Source organism: Puma concolor, chromosome A3 (assembly GCF_028749965.1).
Source record: "Puma concolor isolate L17-30 chromosome A3, mPumCon1.1.hap2, whole genome shotgun sequence".
In the NCBI taxonomy this organism is placed as follows: domain Eukaryota; kingdom Metazoa; phylum Chordata; class Mammalia; order Carnivora; family Felidae; genus Puma; species Puma concolor.
In genome coordinates, this window is record NC_141669.1 from 66,879,088 (window position 1) to 66,898,732 (window position 19,645).

General features: G+C 37.1%; 1 protein-coding gene across 2 annotated transcripts in view; it reads right to left on the reverse strand.

The window, feature by feature from the left end:
• The window catches only part of CFAP36 (cilia and flagella associated protein 36), a 30,188-nt gene that overhangs the window by 399 nt on the left and 10,144 nt on the right, over window positions 1-19,645 (reverse strand). Inside the window, exons 4-9 of one of the 2 annotated variants that reach the window (XM_025932283.2) lie at window positions 12,068-12,182; window positions 8,528-8,615; window positions 6,747-6,798; window positions 4,391-4,490; window positions 659-798; window positions 318-464 (exon numbers count right to left, since the gene is read on the reverse strand). In XM_025932283.2, coding sequence (XP_025788068.1) covers window positions 318-464; window positions 659-798; window positions 4,391-4,490; window positions 6,747-6,798; window positions 8,528-8,615; window positions 12,068-12,182 — 642 coding nt within the window. The remainder of the gene's footprint in view (window positions 1-317; window positions 465-658; window positions 799-4,390; window positions 4,491-6,746; window positions 6,799-8,527; window positions 8,616-12,067; window positions 12,183-19,645) is intronic. The other variant, XM_086701075.1, reaches the window with a different exon arrangement.

Genomic DNA, 19,645 nt, shown 5'->3' on the forward strand with positions numbered 1-19,645 from the left:
TTGTTGCTTTGTGATTAAAGTATTTCCAAAGGCTTAGGTGAAACAGACTGCTGAAATTTAAGCACTCAGCAGGGCAAGTAAAGAAACACAAAAAAATGTTTATAATGAAATTGCTGTCACCTCAACCTCACAAAATGTTCGTATCATGGCCATTTCACTGTAGAAAAAAAGTTGGCAGGTGCTACACTTGCAGGGAGGTTAATAGGAATGGATGGACTACAAGCAACATTCATTATCAGGACTGTCTTGCACACACTCTGATTTTGAGAATTCCACCTCTAGATTTGCAAATTTTGACACAGTAAAGCCATCCATACCTCTGCTTCCCCAGCAGGTTTTCCCTTCTCAGAATTTTGTATCTGCTTAGTCTTCATATCCTTTCTCATGGACATCAACTGATCTCGCTTCTGCTTGAGATAGCGCTCTCGTTGCCTGAGCTCTTCCGTTCCAAGTGTTGATAAATTCTGGGTCAAAAAAGAGAAGGAGCCATTTAAATTCAAATCCACACAATAAGTGGCACAGATAGCCACTGGCTTATTGAACTCAAAATTGAGTTCAAGATCATAACAAAAGCCAAGTGTATGGCTGTTTACATTGTTTGTTCTTAGTACTTTGCCATTTTGCTCATAGTTCTTAAAAAGTGGTGCTTTTTACTTACTGCTATTGGTCCTTCAATGCTTGCATGTTCTAAGCCAGGAATCTTCAGGCCTTTTTGTGGGAAGGAGGAAGTTTCAGGCAGCATTTCCGGCTTTCTTGCTAAAGGTTGTACTGACTGATTAGCAAAATGCATTTTAACTTCTGGCAGTAATTAGATAGAGACCAATTAGAATACTGTAAGAAATATTCAGTATGAGACTAGGTTCACCAAAATGAGCTAGTGTTTTTTTCTCACTGACTTTTTTCTTATTTTCCAATCAACACACACTGATTCAGTGCCTATATTGTGTCATATACCTGGTGACAGTAATAAACATGGTTTCTGCCCTCAAGGAGCTAGAACTACTCTTTCTCATGAATGATGACATTTCAACAAATACCAAGCTCCTGCTGTTTGGTACTACAGCTACAAGAAGTATAATTCTTGTCTAAAGATTAGAATTACCACTATAATGTAATACAAGGCTGACACATAAGCTAAATAAATAGTACACTAAAATCCCTTCCTGGTAATGTAATTGGTTGTCAAACTTTTGCTTGTAGGTAAAAACTGTTAAGTGAACCTTTATTTTCAGAACAACGAACTTAAAGCTATAACTTTTTGTATTGGCAGAATGCATGCCAGTAACATCATTTTTTGTTTGTAATACATACTGAAGAGAACTACAAACCTGCCAATTCTTTAATAAAATGTAAAGATTTTAGAGTTAAGGTAGAACTCAGAAGAGAGATAAGAGAGCACTCAATATTTTCCAATTATTTGGTGACTGCTAAGAGTAAGACGATTAAAATGCTAATTGCTTTTCTGAGCAATTTGTTACTATAAGATAAGGTGATTTTTAAGATAAAACATTTTCAGGGTAAGTATGTGAACCATGAAAGACAGCAGAGTGAGAGAAGAAAAGACTCAGATAAAGATGATACCAAGAACTGAAAACAAGATGGGACAACATGATCTATGTGTCTCAAAATGCTTGAAAATCATGGCAGCACAGTAAAACCAGAAATAAGTCTCTGTATGAACAAAAAACTTGCCAAAGGACCACTGCTTTAGCATGGAGCGAGTGGAATGCTGGCAGGGCCAGGGAGGCTGGAAGAAGAAAAGCTCTTCAGGCTCTTGGACATAAGGGAAGCCTCCAAAGAAGAGATGAGCCTGGAGCTAACATTCCAACCAACCTAGACCAGGAGCTACAAAACTAACTTAGAAATAAAGACCAACTTCAACAAATTAGTCGTGATTTGCTCACAGGAGTTAAACATGCCATTCTTACTAATAGTGACTTTACACGGAGGTACGCTTGGCCCCCAGATATGGAAGCAGAGAGCTGAAGAAGGACAATTCCACTCACTCTGAGGAGGGGGGAATCCCAGGCACATAAGTATCTATTTTTTATTTTTTTAATGTTTACTTATTTTTGAGAGAGCGCACACACGTGAGCAGGGGAAGGGCAGAGAGAGGGAGACAGAAGATCCAAAGCGGGCTCCATGCTGACAGAGCCCAATATGGGGCTCAAACTCATGGAACCACAAGATAATGACCCGAGCCAAAGTCAGACTCTTAATGGATTGAGCCATCCAAGCGCCCATGCACATAAGCATTTATATTCAACTCATGTACTTGCTCTGGATAGTTCTTTCCTTGACTTTGTTATGAACATCTTGTATATTCTAACTCAGACCTAGAGAGGAAAGTACTTGAAACCAAAATACTTAGCTTCTCTATTTCTAGGAATAGACTATCAGAAAACCAAGAAGCTAAAAGATCATCTTATCTCTGGCAACTCTTTGCATCTATCTGAGAACAGATGCTTATCCATTTCTAGCAAGAACCAAGGAAACACATGAACAAAAGGATTAAAAAGGAAGTCAAACTGCTTTTTGATTCTTCCCAAATTAGGTCTTCAAAATGGATTTCCATCACTTTGCATAAAATGATTTCCCAGAATATCAGATATACTCATTTTTTAAAAATAGAATAGTTTTTCAAAACTAAAATCATTACTTTAGAAATTATCTGCCATTTTTTCTGTGCACTTATGTGCATACTTGAGTTATATGTAGTTTGAGATTAAGTTTTCTATAACTTCACTTTAACAGATAAAGAACTAGAGGGGCATCTGGGTGGCTCAGTCAGTTAAGCATAGGAACTTGGCTCAGGTTGTGATTTCACAGTTTGTGAGTTCGAGCCCCTCATTGGGCTCTGTACTGACAGCTCAGAGCCTGGAATCTGCTTCAGATTCTGTCTCCCTCTCTCTCTCTCTGCCCTTCCCCCGCTTGTGCGCGCTCTCCCTCTCTCTCTCTCTCTCTCAAAAATAAACATTAAAAAATTTTAAAAACAAAAAAACTAGACAAAGCAAATTTATTCAAATTATGTCAAACACAAGACTGAAGCAGTGTGCACTTAGGTCTGTATAAAACAGAAAGTTAAATTTAGGCCAACAAATTAAAAAAGAACTCAGACAAATCTAAAGCAGGTACTTTCATAAATATAATCAAATGAAGTTTTTCTACCTAGAATCTGAATATGAAAAAAGAAAAATGATTCCATTTGCTAGGAATAAAGAAGCAAGGCAATTTCATAAACTTGCTTCTGTTTCCTATACCTCATTGTTTTATCAACTAAGAGTACCGTAAAATCAATCAATGAGTAAACATCAAACCTATCCTATCTCAATTATAAAAGTTCTTCTTTTTTTTTAAGTTTATTTATTTTGAGAGAGAGAGAGACAGCACGAGAGAGTGCATGCAGGTGCAAGCAGGGGAAGGGGAAGAGAAAGAGAAAGAGAGAATCCCAAGCAGGCTCTGCGCTGACAGCATGTGGCCTGACTGGGGCTCGAACCCACAAACAGTGAGATCATGACCTGAACCGAAATCCAGAGTCGATGCTTAACCAACTGAGCCACCCAGGCACCCCAATTATAAACACAAGATTTGGAGGCAGAAGACCAAAGTAAGTTACGGTTTTACCATTTAAGTGCTCAGTGATTTTGGACAAGTCACTCAATTTCCCTGAATTTCTTATAACACAGTAATAATAAGACAGAAAAATAAGGATTGCAATATCTACCCGACAGTTGTGTGGGTTTTTTTAAATAAGAAAAGGACATTTATTTAAAACCATAGAAATGTAAGATAAAATGAACTGAATTCATGCTCTTGGCTCCAATTCTGTTTCAGAATTACTTGTTTTCTTATAAAAGAAATCAGAATATAGTGAAAATAGATTTGCTGTACAGTGAACAAGTTCATCCACTAACATTTCCCACAAGGATTCTCATCAATTTTAGTTTCAATGATATTTCCTGACTAAACATCTGCATCAACTGGCTACTTCTTGTTTTCTAGTTATGCTTGAATTCATTAGTAAAATAGTATTACCTTTCCAAGTTCAACTTCTAATTCACAGACACTATATAACCGTGGTCAAGGAAAACAACAGATGTGATGTGAACACATGTTGGATCCTGTAGCCATGGCACAAAGGCTGGTGTCTCCCTCAAGGAATTGGACTCACTCCCCTGGGTGCCAGGCTTCACTTAGAAATCTGGGGACTACACTCTGTCAGCTGAGTGTTTCCCACCTGCAACTTCTATAGCTAAATTAAAAGAGAATTGTAAATACCAATGGCCATTCAGTCATTTTGAAGGTTAAGTATGCATGAGAAAGTAACACACTCTTTATAATGTTTCTGTATTCATATTATTAAAGAAAGTTCAGTACACTTCAACCTTACCTGCAGGTGGGTGTGCAAAATGTTCACCATCCCCTTGGGAGTTCATTTTTGCAGTTTCACTTGCATGCACTGGAGGCTCTTCTGTTTTAGTCTCTGATAACTTCAGGAATTCATAACACAATCGAAAAATTTTTAGATTAATTTTGACTAATTCACTACTTAAGTTATCCAAAGATGTCATTAAATATTGTCTACTAAATCGATAATGAACAAGAAATTTTCCAAAGTTTTCAGCACTTTACATCTTTTACTTTTTGAGGTAAACATTCTCATTTCAAATCATGAAGTGCTAAGAGTAACCAACCAGTATGCTTTGTACTTCAGACCTAGCAAGAAGTTAGGTTCAAATCCAGGCTTCACCCCTTACTACTCATGTGACCTGAGTAGTCATTGATGTCATTGATGAGGACACCAATAGTACTCTAAGAGAAATAAATTCACTAAATTATAAGGTGCTTTTCCACTTAAAATAATCTATATAGCACTACCATGTTATGCCTGAAGAAACCACAGACTGGTTTATTTCCATTTCTAAAATGGGAGAGTATATTTAAACCAAATAAATCATTTAAATCTTAGAAAGAACTTAGTAAACTGATAATTTGTTTTTCTTAAAAACAGTAAAATCTAATCACATGTAGCTTGTTAGGAAGCTCATGACAGAAGCCCCTACATGCTGGTAATGAACACAGGAAGATTCATTATCATACTATCAGCTCCACTTTTGTGTGTTTCAAATTTCCATATAAAAACGTAAGAAAAGTTTTTAAAAAACCCAAACATGTACACCTAAAACATAGTATTATTCAAGAAGCCAAATATAGTTTCCTTATAAACCAAAGTGTTCATACTAATGTCTTCTAATAGCAGTTTTGAACTGATTTCTGTTCTATACTCTTACATTAAAAATATTAATATCTAAGAATTGCACGTTCATTCACTAAACGGAGATTTACTTAAAGATAAATAAATCCCTCTTAATCCTAAAACATCTCTATTTCTCCTGCTCTTCACTGGGTACCTTGGGAGTGAAATAAGGTTTTTCAAAGACAATGCATGATAAATAAGCATGTGTCATAGTGATTGAAGGAAAAAAAGGAAAATGACTTTTGAATGATCGAGAGAGAGTTTATATTCGGTTTCCCCTTCCCTTCAGAGAGATTTGGGCAAGTGTAGAAAGAGAAGCAGCTAGAAGAAGGAAGAGGAAAGAATAAATATTAGCTTCCTTCACCTTAGCCAGATACATGTTTAATTTATCCTTAGGAAAGATTAGGTACTTTATGGAAATAGTTCTTTTTTTTTTTTAATTTTTTTTTCAACATTTATTTATTTTTGGGACAGAGAGAGACAGAGCATGAATGGGGGAAGGGCAGAGAGAGAGGGAGACACAGAATCGGAAACAGGCTCCAGGCTCTGAGCCATCAGCCCAGAGCCTGACGCGGGGCTCGAACTCACGGACCGCGAGATCATGACCTGGCTGAAGTCGGTCGCTTAACCTACTGCGCCACCCAGGCGCCCCTATGGAAATAGTTCTTTTTTTTTTTTTTTTAAGTTTATTTATTTTTGGGACAGAGAGAGACAGAGGATGAACGGGGGAGGGGCAGAGAGAGAGAGGGAGACACAGAATCAGAAACAGGCTCTAGGCTCTGAGCCATCAGCCCAGAGCCTGACGCAGGGCTCGAACTCACGGACCGCGAGATCGTGACCTGGCTGAAATCGGAGGCTTAACCGACTGCGCCACCCAGGCGCCCCGGAAATAGTTCTTAATGGAAGAACAGTATGCCAGGAAATATAATAACGAAACCATTCTGCGGCAGGCTGATAATGTTAAAATCTTCAGGAGACCCTCAGGAGTAACTATAGCTGCTGTTTGAAAACAGTAAAGGAATCAAAGAGAGTGGGAAAGTAAAATATTTTTCTTAATTGTCTCCATTCATAAAATTAAGGGAAATTTTTAAAGGAGTCTCTCAAAATATGAATGATATTACAGTTTTGGGGAGTTAATAATCTCAATGTTTACTGGGTATTTAAAAGGTAGGTTGCTGGATGGGTTATAAAGTGAATATGGTTATAAAGTTACATATAAATGCTTAGAATTGCCAAGAGAATACGATACTCTGAGGAACTGTGTGGTTCCACATAAGCAGCAAAACCTTGCCATACAAACCTAAGAGATAACAGCAATGAGAGAAACCTGGCTGGCTCAGTAGGTAGAACATGAGACTCTTGAGCATGAGGTAAAGTGTTCAAGCCCCATGTTGGGTGAGTTTACTTTAAAAAAAAAAAAAAAAAAGAGAGAGAGAGAGAGATAACAGCAATGAAATACTTCTACTATACTAATATGCTCTGTGGGCACCTGCTTTTTTCTCTTCCTTTCTTCTTCCTGGTCATATTCCTCTTTTGATTTTCTGAAATACACAAAAATAAGGTAGAAAAGTAAATTTTCTTTTTTGGTCAAAGAACAAATATTCAACAAACAACATTCTAAACTAAGCTCACAATGTGTTTAAGGAATCTTGGAAACCAAGGTGGAAATAATCAGGCTTTTCTCAAAGCAGCTTAGTCAACTGAGAAAGACATATAGATATACACAGCATAAAATGGTAACATAAAATATGGGTTTACTCATTTCTTCTGGAAATGTGAATGCCCCAAACTGAACAAAGATCTACAGATTTGAAATCCCAAACCCAAATTTGAATGGCAAATCTGATCTCTCACTTTAAAATTATGAGATCCATCTCTCCCCCCATTCTAGTTTTTCCAGTGGCATGGGAGTTACCACAAAGCTCTCCTGATATCATTATGCCAAAGCCCTATCAGCTTTTGTAAAATGCTCACTGAGGCCCTCTGATTTAGAGAAATAACCAAGTCAACTCTCGTACGTGTTCATAACTAAGCTCTACTACTCTACAGTAGTACATCTCCCTCAAAAACCTAAGGGCTTTTTAGAAAATAAAATCTAAAAGTACAATGATCAATTTTCAGACCACGAATCAACCAACAGAAGCAACCAGTACAAGTCAAACTACCAGTCCTCTAAACCTATTACCAATATCCTTAGCTCTTCAAACCTATAAACTCAAAGCATCCTGTATTTTCTCAGGCTCCCATCTGCCCCTGCTGTGGGAAGTACGACCTGGCCAGAAGAGGTTGGGTTCACCTGCATGCCTGCCTCCCTCCCTACAACCACTCAAATCCCCTGGAAATAAGCACTAAGTCATGGAGGTCCTTCCATAGTTCCTCACTAGACCCATCCTCCTACTGACCATCCTGCCTGTCCTCCCTTCTGCTTTGAAGTTGAAACGAGGGGGGCAGGGCTGGAACTACAGGATGTTAGAAGACAGTCATGTGTGTGGTTAGGGCTGAAGAGAAAGGAAGGGCCCCCAAAGGACAAGGCCCCATTCTGTAGGGGACACATTGGCCACAAGTATCCTTTTGCCCTAAGCCTATACATTCTCAAAGGAGATTTAAAAATTAGGTACTTCAATTGCCACTCCCTTCCAAATCTCCCAGAGGGGTCAAGAGACAATAGACCCAAGAGAAAAAGAACTACTCTTTTAGTGTGCTGCCCACTCCATGCCAGGCATTTGGCAGAGAATCATGTAACTGGAGCAAGGAAGAGACCCACAAGACAGTCATCTGGGATGAGCACTTCCCACTGTCTACTTTTCCCTTGCAGGGTACCTGCCCAGTCAGCTATTCGGCCTGTGGAGTCTGAATGTCCAGCTTCCTACTGTTAGACACCTAGAACGAGCCATCTCAAATACCAAGGTCCAGAAGCCATGGAATGTCTTGCTTGCTCAGGCCACTACGCCCCTTTCCAGGCATCAGGATGGGTCTACTGCAACTTTTCCCACTGGTGGCTAGTTTCCTGTTCCCATGATGAGAGGAGAAAAAGACCCTCCCATTTGGCCTGATATAGTATGAGGCATGTGAAAATCATTTTTTCTGTCAATTAAAAAAAAGTTATACATAGTTATAAACAAGTACAATGATAAATCATTTTTATGGTTTTCAGTAGAGAATATAGATATTTTTTACTAGTTCATAATATTTTGGAGATAGAAAACATATACACAGATCATATCACAATATTACTAATGATTCATTCAAAAAATAATTAAAGAAGGATACCTAAGAACTTCCCTCAGGATTTTCATCTCTTCCTGTTCAAGATCACTGACCACATCAGAACCATCTGTTAAGCAGTCAGGTAATACACCTGTTCAAAACCAAAGACCACACAAAAGAATATAAACTCAACTGAAAACATTTATTTCTCACTACTCTAACTCACCAAGAAGTACAAATCAGTTTATTCATATCTTTCGTTTTAAAAATGTTCTCAGCTATTATCTAATTATGGTCTTTTTAACTTTTTCTTGTTTTAGAAAATCAGCCCCACCAAAAAACCCACAATTTTACCTAGAATTCTCTTAGTAATTATTTGTATTACCTATTAAAAATAACCATAATATAGCAATTAAAATTAGTAAATATAAACTATCACCACCCCTAATCACATACTGAGTATATACCACTGAAATCATTAAGCTCCTAATAATAAAACTATGCTCTTAAAAGTATCCCTTAAGTGTGAAAAGAGTTTACAAAACAAAATATAAAATACTTTAATTGAAACAGTATGTTAATACTCTTCATTCATACTATAGCAAATGCTACTGAAAAGAGCCCTGCTTACTACATGGGAAAAAGCACAGTGCTAAGCACTCAGGGACAATATAAAGATGAATAAAACAATCTCTGCCCTCAGAGCCTCTATCTAGATATTGGGCCAATAACTATAAACTAGGGCAATACCAACTTTGGCCCAAGCAAATAATAACTCATGGCAAGTAATTTTAAGAATTGGTTGAATTTGCTTTATTACCTTTATCTTCCTGATAAGCAGGTAGACTGGTAATCAGTGTTGTGTTCATATCTATGATTAGTATATTCCCGCAACATCAGCAGCATGTCTCTTAATTTTTACCTTCCATTTTCTCTATTCACAAATGACTATGGGATTTTGGATCCGCTCTAAATTAAAGTAGCTATATGATTCTAATCCCCTTGGTGTTTAAATACATTTTTAATTAAACTTTTTATTTTGAGATAATTGCAGATTCACATACAGTTTTAAGAAATAATACAGAGAAATGCTATGCATGCACCTTTTTTCAGTTTTCCCCCAATGGTAACATCTTGCAAAATATGGTATAGTGTCACAACCAGAAAGCTGACGTTGATAAAACACATCGATGCATTTTTGCTCAGTCAAAAGATATACAATTAGTATTCTCTAATAATATTTCTAAGGAAAATTAAAAGAACTAAGGAAAGAATAATGCAATAGTATGCAATACTTCAAAGCCATCAAAATAATGCTCTGATTTACATTTCTCCAAAAATTCTTTGATAAAATACAACTAAGAATCCAAAGAGCCTTTGAATGTTTCTTACCACAATTTTCAAATGATCTGCAGTTTTTAGTACAATCAACATTGCTCTAAGGTACTATCTACCAGATCTAAGCTAAGCAACATTCTTAAATCCAAGTATTAAAAATACTATGGCAGAAACTAAGTCTTAGTTTTTACCTAAAAGTAAGCAAACAGTCCCACTCTGTAGTTTGACACCAGCATTAGTCTGCATCATTGTCTCATCCTCTCTTGCTAACATAAGCCAGATTTGCTTAATTAGCAGGTAGCCAAGTACTTAGAGGCTGAGCCCTACCCCACCACAGCAGAGTGATTCATGAGTGACTTAAGCCAATCATAACAGTCTCATTTCCCCTGCTAGACGGTTTAAGAAAGGCATGTGACCCAAATCCTGACCAATAGGACCTGAGGGGAAAATTCCTAGGAGGCTTCTATGCAAGTGTTGTCTTGCTAACAAAAAGAGATGCACAGGAAGAAACACCCCTTTTCTTCATGAGATGTTGCTGAGTCTTATTCAATGCAGTCAGAGTACAATTATGAGAGAAGATCCTGAGAATAGCAGAGTATAAAGATGGAAAGCGTCAGCATTCTTGATAATATCACTGAGTCCTTAACTTAGCCAACATGGACCATCTTCCTTTCCTCCTTTTTCTGGACTTCTTGTTCTGTGAGATGATAATTTCTTATTGATTAAGACATTTTCACTGAGGCTTCCTGCTAATGGCAGCCTGAGGCATCCAGCCAATGTACTTGTTCCCTTTCTTTGTATTAAATCTAAATGAGTTTCCAGTTAAATTCAAACTGGAAACTACAGAGTGCCAATATCAAGTTCACTATCTCTTTTATCAAAATTGAGCCCCCCCAAAACAATTTTAACTAACATAAAATAATTATTCACATTCTCTATCCAATAGGTCAGAATAAAGCATACTTTCAGGAACATTCAGAGAAAAGGATTTTATAAAGAAAACCATGGTACAAAGACAAAGAAAGAGACTGTTTTCCAAGTTTCTTTACATCAAAGTCACAGCACAATGTCATGTGTAGTTCAGGGTTAGGGTGGTGTTATCTCCTACCCACAGACATCACCTCTTTCACCGCTGTGAAAAGCATCCTAGGATCTTACAGAATAGTTATGGTGGTGGTTGACTCTAAGAGATAGTCTCTACTCACATCAGACTAACAAGAGGGCAATCCACAAGGGGCCCTGCAACACTCCAATGTTTGCCCTGCAACAACAGAAACCTCTTGTTGCATGTTCCAGATCTTTAAAAGCAAATAGTACAACAGAACTATAGCTCTCACATGTTCAAGAAACCATTTTTACAAAAAGGTCCTGCTGCCAAAGAAGAATATATAGGCATGGTCAAGAATATCAGTGTGGTCCATTGAACAAAGGAACATATAGGTATCAAGGTCAGGTTATTAGAGCCAGAAATCTGAAAGGAGATAAGAGTCTGGATTGAAAAGGACATAGTACAATAATAAGTATGGTTAGAAATTCAGATGTTTTAGGTCAAAATGTCAAATGTAATTCAAATACACAAAAAAGGGAATAAAAGCAGGAAAAGCTAGAGAGAAACTGAGATTAGGCAAGAGAGTCAGAGAACAGATAAAACTAAAAGAGGGTTACTGGGGCTTTGAATTCTGTATTCCTTTCCACCTGATGGTAGTGCAATCATACCTGCCCATTTCCCTGGAACAGTTCTCAGTTTGGTCCCAAGACCAAAAGTTTTAGCATCACCTGGAAACTTGTTAAAAATGCAAAGTATTCAATCCCACCCCAGACCTACTGAATCAGAAATGGGAGACAGCCATATGGTTTCAACAACCCTCCAAATACTTCCAAAGCTCACTAACTCTGGAGAGCCACCATCTCTCACAAAGGTCCATAAGCCAGAAGGAAAAGAGAAGTCCCCTTCTCTCAACAGTAACTATAACTGTGACCACTCAAAAATACTGAATTTCATAAACAAAATGGCTAGGAGGAAAAATCAAGCTCTCTGAGACCTAAATCATCATTAAATTAGATTCTAGTCTGCTTTCTTTGAGATGGCAAACACACACGGATCAGGAAGATTATCTTGAGTCTCTTAAGTCAGCCACAGATTTTCAAACTTGAAATAAATTTATACAAAGCAGCTACACTTAAAGACCATAATAGAATCAGAATAATCAAAACTGAAAAAACAAAATGCATTTAGCAATTCAATTTCTAAATTCAACACTTTACCATTTCTCTCTTGAATTATTCGAATGGCTTGCAGCTGCATTTCAATGTTTTTCTGGACCATCATTGCCTTAAAGATAGTAAAATCTTCTGCTGCCAACACAGGTTGCAAAATGGCCTATGGAAAGAAGTCTGGAAGTTAAATGAAGATTCAAGTTTTAAAACTATTTTCCACACAGATCATTTCTATGGCAAATCATTTCTATCAACTCAGGAATGCTGTATTAGTATTTATGGTCAGATGACTCAAAAGGAAAATTTTAAGATTCTAAAAACCTTTAATGTAGGCTCTCAAGAGGCTAACTCTCCCAACCCCCATGCCTCCAAGAAGCTAAGGCTGATGGCGATGATACATTTTCCAAATGAGCCAGTGCTGAGTAACTCTGAAAAACAGCACAGAAATTGGACTTAATTTTTTAAAGTTACAACTTCAGTATCTGGATTTGTTTTTCAGCCGAAATAAAGATACCTATTTGGTTTTTATTCTGTCACTTGAAATTTATAGTTAATAAATCAGTAGTTACAAAATTATCCCTTAATTAATAAAAGTACCAAGTTAAATAAAAGTAAATGCAAAAAAATGGAGTCTGGATATTAAGTGTAATGAGGTATTAGTAATATGAAAACACAATTATAGTTCTCCTGTATGTAGAAGGCTTCATATAAGAGGTAATTAGAAATTGTAATGTGAAATAATTTTCTGGATTAAAAAAATATGATAAATTAGGGGAAAAACTAAGGTGTCTACCTGGAGTACCCAAATTAACACTTTTTTAACTACAGGGAACTATTGCTATATTAAAGAGCAAACCAATTCCCAAGCTAATCAACAATAAGTAAAATAAGATTTGAAATGTGTGAAAACCCAAAACACTCAAATTTTATGCACTTACTAAAATCTTATTTCAAGCTTTACACGCTATTGATGGAAAAACTGAACACACAAAATCATGCAGAGGCAACCAAGGGTGTGCTATTGTTTACCAGGTGGGCAGCAGCAATAATGTCAGACATCTCAACAAAACCTCCATCCAAGAGCTCTAAGCAGAGAAGGAGCCCTTCTCCCAGCAACCAGCTCCCACCCTAAACAACCACAGTATATAGGAAAACAAAACAAAATGCAAAAGCAGCTCTCTGTGACATTTATAGAGTCAACTGAAGAAAAAAATGATGGAAATTCTTTCCCATTAAATTCATACACACTGTTCAAAAGGCCCACAGCAGGGCATAGCAGATAGGCTTGACTGAAAGTTTCAGCCGAAAGCTCAGTATTGAAAACACTTGTGGACAGTCTCTGTAAATAGATTAGTGATGTTTGCCAAGACATCTTTCTATGATTATGCCCCCACAAAACATTGTTCTGGGGCTTCCTAGACTTCTTATTAGTGATATCAAGGACCTTATCCTCATCACTAATAAACTCTTAAAGGGCAATGCTACTGAACAGCAATGTATCAACTGGGGCTTCTATCAGCAAGTCAGAGTTTGAGATGATACTTAAGTATGTTCCTTGATGCATCTAAGAAATGCATATTCCTAAACCCTACCATAGACATAATGAATCTAAATTTCTAGAGGATGGGTGTCCATGTATCTCCACAGATAATTCTTACAACATTAAAGCTTGAGAACTACTGAAACATTGGAAAAAATGAGCCCTTAATATCACAAGCCCACTTCCTGCTTGACCATGTACTAGCTGTGTGACTCTGGACATATCATTTAGTCTTTTGAGCTTCAGTTTCTTCCTCTGCAAATTAGTACTCTAGTAATAATAGTAATACAGTATTTTGTTGAATCTAAGATTCCATAGATGAGTAAAATAAATCATTACTTCATGTACCAACAAGAAAAGAAAAAAGAACCTTCCAATTACATTATGTCATTCATTATAAAATGCATTCTCATTTCAGAGATATTACACCAGGAAAAATTTTCACTTTAGCATGAAATAAATTTAATAATAACTTTCTGGGGTGACTGGGTGGCTCAGTCAGTTAAGCATCCAACTTCGGCTCAGGTCATGATCTCACGCCCCACATCAGGCTCTGTGCTGACAGCTCAGAGCCTGGAGCCTGCTTCTCATTCTGTGTCTCCCTCTCTCTCTGCCCCTCCCCTGCTCATGCTCTGTCTGTTGTCTCTCTCTCAAAAATAAATAAACATTAAAAAAACAATAATAATAACTTTCTGGTTGGGTGTTGGAATTAAGTAAAATGAGAAAGCACTTTTTAAACTGAAAAGTACCCATAAAAGTAATTGTCCTCGTCCTATTGATGCTGGTTAAGTATCAAAATGGTGCACTAAACCTAACAACTTTACAGCAATGGGGTTCTTCTGGTTCAAGGAAATGGATGTGAACTTCCAACAAAGGCAGTTGGAGGAACTAAATACAAGAGTTAACTCCAAAAAAACCAGTTTAAAAACAACAATCCCCCAAGTAGCCACTAAATTATCTGAAATGTCAAAGTATTTTGACAGAAGACTGTGAGATCAAGTATATGTGATGTTATTTGTTTGAGAAAAGCACATTAACAAAAAAATGAACACTGAGTATTTGAGAATCTAACTTAAATGAGTTTACAAGACGTTCAAATATATTCATACTTAGCCTAAGATTACCCTATGGTTATCTCTGCTTAGAGTTCACCATGCCATATTTTGAAAGGTACAGGTGATTTCATGTTCTCAGACTGCTCCATTAATAGAACTACAAGGAGAAACAGATGAATTCACGATTACATTTGGAGACTTCAATACCCTCTATCAACAATAGATCCAGCAGGCAGAAAATCAGTAAGGACATAGTTGAACTGAACAGTACCTCAGTCAACTGGATCAAATTGATATTTCTCCAACAGAAAAATACACATTTTTCTCAAGCACACATGAAAAATTCACCCAAATAGACAACATTCTGGGGCATAAAACACATCTTAATAAATTTAAAAGAATAGGAATCATACAAAATATCCTCTTAGACCACAACAGAATTAAACTAGAAATCAGTAACTGAATGATAGATGGAAAAAACTAAAATTCTTGTAGATTAAGCAATACACTTCTAAATAACACATGGATACAAGAAGTACAGGGGCTTCTGGGTGGCTCAGTCGGTTAAGAGTCCGACTTCGGCTCGGGTCATGATCTCACCATATGGGTTCAATGACCACGTCGGTCTCTGTGCTGACAGTTCAGAGTCGGCAGCCTGCTTCAGATTCTGTCTCCCTCTCTCTCTGCCCCTCCCCTGCTTACACTCTGTCTCTCTCTCTCTCAAAAATAAACAAACATTTAAAAAAAAGAAAAAGAAGAAGTACAGTTGAACAACATTAGGCTTGGGGCACTGACCCCTGTGCAGTCAGAAATCTGCATATGACTCCTGACTCCCCCGAGCTTAACCACTAATAGCCTACTGATGACCAGAAGCCTTAGCAATTATATATTGCACCAATTAACACATATTGTATATGCTATATGTATTATATCCTGCATTCTCACAATAAGCTACAGAAGAGAAAATGTTATTATGAAAATCATAAGGAAATTAAAAGGCAACCTACTGAATGGGGGAAGATATTTGCAAAGGACACATCCAATAAAAGGTTAGTATCCAAAATATATTAAAAATTTACACAACTCAACACCAAAAAACCACATAATCCAATCAAAAATGGACAGAAGACATGAACAGACATTTCTCCAAAGAAGACATGAATAGATGCTCAACCTCACTCATCATCAGGAAAATGCAAAGCGAAACCACAATGATGTATCACCTAACACTTGTCAGAATGGCTAAAATCAAACACAAGAAACAAGAAGTGCTAACACAAAAAAAGTAAAACACGAAAAACAAAAGAAACAACAAGGATGTAGAAAAAAAGGAACCCTCATGCACTACTGGTGGGAATGTAAACTGGTGTAGCCACTGTGGAAAAATAGTATGGAGCTTCCTCAAAAAATTAAAAATAGGATAGGATCCAGTAATTCCACTACTGACTATTTATTCAAAGAAATGAAAACACTAATTGAAAAAGATATATGTACCCCTATGTTTACTGCAGCATTATTTACAATATTTACAATAGCCAAATTATAGAAGCAGCCCAAGTATCCAGTGATAGATGAATAAAGAAGAGGTGTGGGTTGCCTCGGTAGTTCATTGGTTAAGTGTCCAATTCTTAATTTCAGCTCAGATGATCTTGCAGTTTGTGGGTTTGAGCCCCACATTAGGCTCCATGCTGACAGTGCAGAGCCTGCTTGAGATTCTCTCTCTCCTTCTCTCTCTGCCTCTCCCTAGCTCTGTCACTCTCAAATAAATAAACTTAAAAAAAAAAAAAGAGCTGGTATGTGTGTATAAACATGCACACACGCACACACACACACACATGCTGGAATATTAATTATTCAGCCACAAAAAATAATGAAATCTTGCCATCTGCAGCAACATGGATGGATCTAGAGAGAAAGACGAATACCATTTAATCTCATTCATATGTGGAATTTAAGAAGCAAAACAGATGAACAAAGAGAAAAAGAGACAAACCAAAACCACACTCTTTAACTATAGACAATAAAGTGATTGCTACCAGAAGGGAGGTGGGTGGGGGTTTAGGTGAAATAGATGAAGGGGATTAAGAGTAAACTTATCATGATGAGCATTGAGTAATGTATAAACTTGCTGAATCACTATATTGTACACCTGAAACTAATATAACACTGTATGTTAACTATACTAGAATTAAAATTAAAATTAAAATTAAAAAAAACAAAAAGAATGGGCACTTGGGTGGCTCAGTTGGTTAAGCATCCAACTTCAGCTTAGGTCATGATCTTGCAGTTCGTGGGTTCAAGCCCTGAGTCAAGTTCTGTGCTGACAGCTCAGAGCCTTCAGATTCTGTATCTCCCTCTCTCTCTGCCCCTGCTCCACTTGTGATCTGTCTCTCTCTCGCGCTCTCAAAAATGAATAAACATAAAAAAAAATTTTTTTTTAAATCTGTGTAGAAGAGGACCCACACAGTTCAAACCTGTGTTGTTCGAAGGTTAACTGTAGTCTTAAGGGAAATTTCTTGTTAAAAGAAATTTAAAAAAAATTTTTTTTTAGAGAAAGAGAGCACACGAGTGGTGGAGAAAGTGGGGGGAGGGGCAGAGAAAGAAAGAGAGAGAACCTTAAGCAGACTCCACACTTAGTGCAGAGCCCAACATGGGGTTTGATCCCATGACCCTGGGATTATAACCTGAGCCAAAATCAAGAGTTGGACACTCAAACAACTGAGCCAGCCAGGTGCCCCTAAAATATTTCTAGCTAAAAGAATATACAACTTATCAAAATTTGGGGAGTACAGTAAAAGTAGTGCTCAGGGGAAATTTATAGCATTAAATGCATATATTGAAAAAGAAAATTACCTAACATCAATAATCTTTTTTTTTTTATAATTTTTTTTTCAACGTTTTTATTTATTTTTGGGACAGAGAGACACAGAGCATGAACAGGGGAGGGGCAGAGAGAGAGGGAGACACAGAATCGGAAACAGGCTCCAGGCTCTGAGCCATCAGCCCAGAGCCTGATGCGGGGCTCGAACTCACAGACCGCGAGATTGTGACCTGGCTGAAGTCGGACGCTTAACCGACTGCGCCACCCAGGCGCCCCCTAACATCAATAATCTAAGCTTTTACCTTAGGAACTACAAAGAGCAAATTAAATCCAAAATAAGCATAGGAAAAAAATAGTAGAAATTAGAGAAGAAATCAACTAAATTTAAAATAGAAAATCACTAGAGAAAATCAACAAAACTAAAAGTTGATTCTTCAAAACTATCAACAAAAGTGATAAACCTCTAGCCAGGTTAACTATGAAAAAAAAAAAAGAAAAGACATAAATTACTAAAATCAGGAATGAAAGAGGATACATCACTACAGATCCCAGGGACATTAAAAGGATAATAAATATTACTGACAATTCCATGTCCACAAATTTGATAACCTAGATGAAGTGGACCAATTCCTTGAAAAACACAATCTGTCAAACTCACACAAGAATAAACAGACAATTGGAATTTGTCTATATCTATTAAAGAGAAGGAATCAATAATTAATAACCTTCCAAAACAGAAAGCACCAGGCCTAGCTGGGTCCACTGGTAATTTCTACCAAAAATTTAATGAAGAAATTATAAAATTTCTCTACAAAAAAAAGATAACATAGAAGAAAAGTTACAGATTCATATTATTTCTCAAAAAAATAATGATTAAATATTTGCAGAAGTTAAATAGCATAGCCTATAAAATGATGTAAAAGATGTTCTACTGATTCAAATTATTGAGAAAAAAAAGTATGACTTTGAAATTCCCTATCTCTTCCATATAAAACTTACTCAGTGTGTATGCTATTTTCCTACCACCCCTCCTTGCATGATTCAGATTAGGATTTTACATGTAATTGAACATGCATATGCTGCCCTCAGATAAGAATCTTCAAAAACAGGGAAAAAAAAGGAATTATACCAATTCTTTACAATCTCTTCCAGAAAATAGAAGCAGAAGGAGTACTTCCTAAGCTATTTTATGTAGCTAGCATTATACTAATACCAAAACTAGACAACGACACTACAAGAAAGAAAAGCACAGAACAGTATCTCTCATGAACAGAGATACCAAAATATCCAACAAAATATCAGCAAGTTGAATCCAACAGTGCATAAAAAGAATTATATACCATGACCAAGTGGGATTTATTCTAGTTATGCAAGGCTGATTCAACAGCCTGGAATTAATTAATGTAATCCATCACATCAAGAGACTAAAAAAGAAAAAAATCATATGATAATATCAACAGATGCAGAAAAAGCATTTGACAAAATCCAACATCCATTCATGATAAAAACTCTCAGCAGATGAGGAATAGAGAGGACTTTCCTTAACCTGATAAAGAACATCTACAAAATATTGACAGCTGGGGCGCCTGGGTGACTCACTAGGTTAGGCAACTGACTTTGGCTCAGGTTATGATCTCACATCTCATGAGTTTGAGCCCCACATCAGGGCTGTCAGCACAGAGCCCAATTCAGATCCTCTATCCCCCGCTCTCTCTGCCCCTCCCTCACTCACTTTCTCTCTCTCTCTCTCTCTCAAACATAAACATTTTTTTAAAAAAAAGCAAAAAACATTTAAAAAAAAAAAACCTGACAGTGAACACCATACTTAATGGTGAGAAACTAGATGCTTTCCCGTTAAGATCAGAAACAAGTCCCCTCTTCCCACTCCCATCCCATTCCCATAATAGTGGAAGTCCTAGCTAATGCATTAAGAAAAGGAAATTAAAGGTACAAAGATTAGGAAGGAAGAAATAAAACTGTTTTTGTTCACAAATGACAGGATTGACTGTAGATTATTCCAAAGAATCAATTTAGAGAAACTTCTGGAGGGCGCCTGGGTGGCTCAGTTGGTTAAGCATCCGACTCTTGGTTTCAGCTCAGGTCACGATCTTGCAGTTTCTGAGTTCAAGCCCTGCATCGGGCTCTGTGCAAATGGTGCGGAGTTTGCTTGGGATTCTGTCTCTCCCTCTCTCCCTACCCCTCCCCTGCTC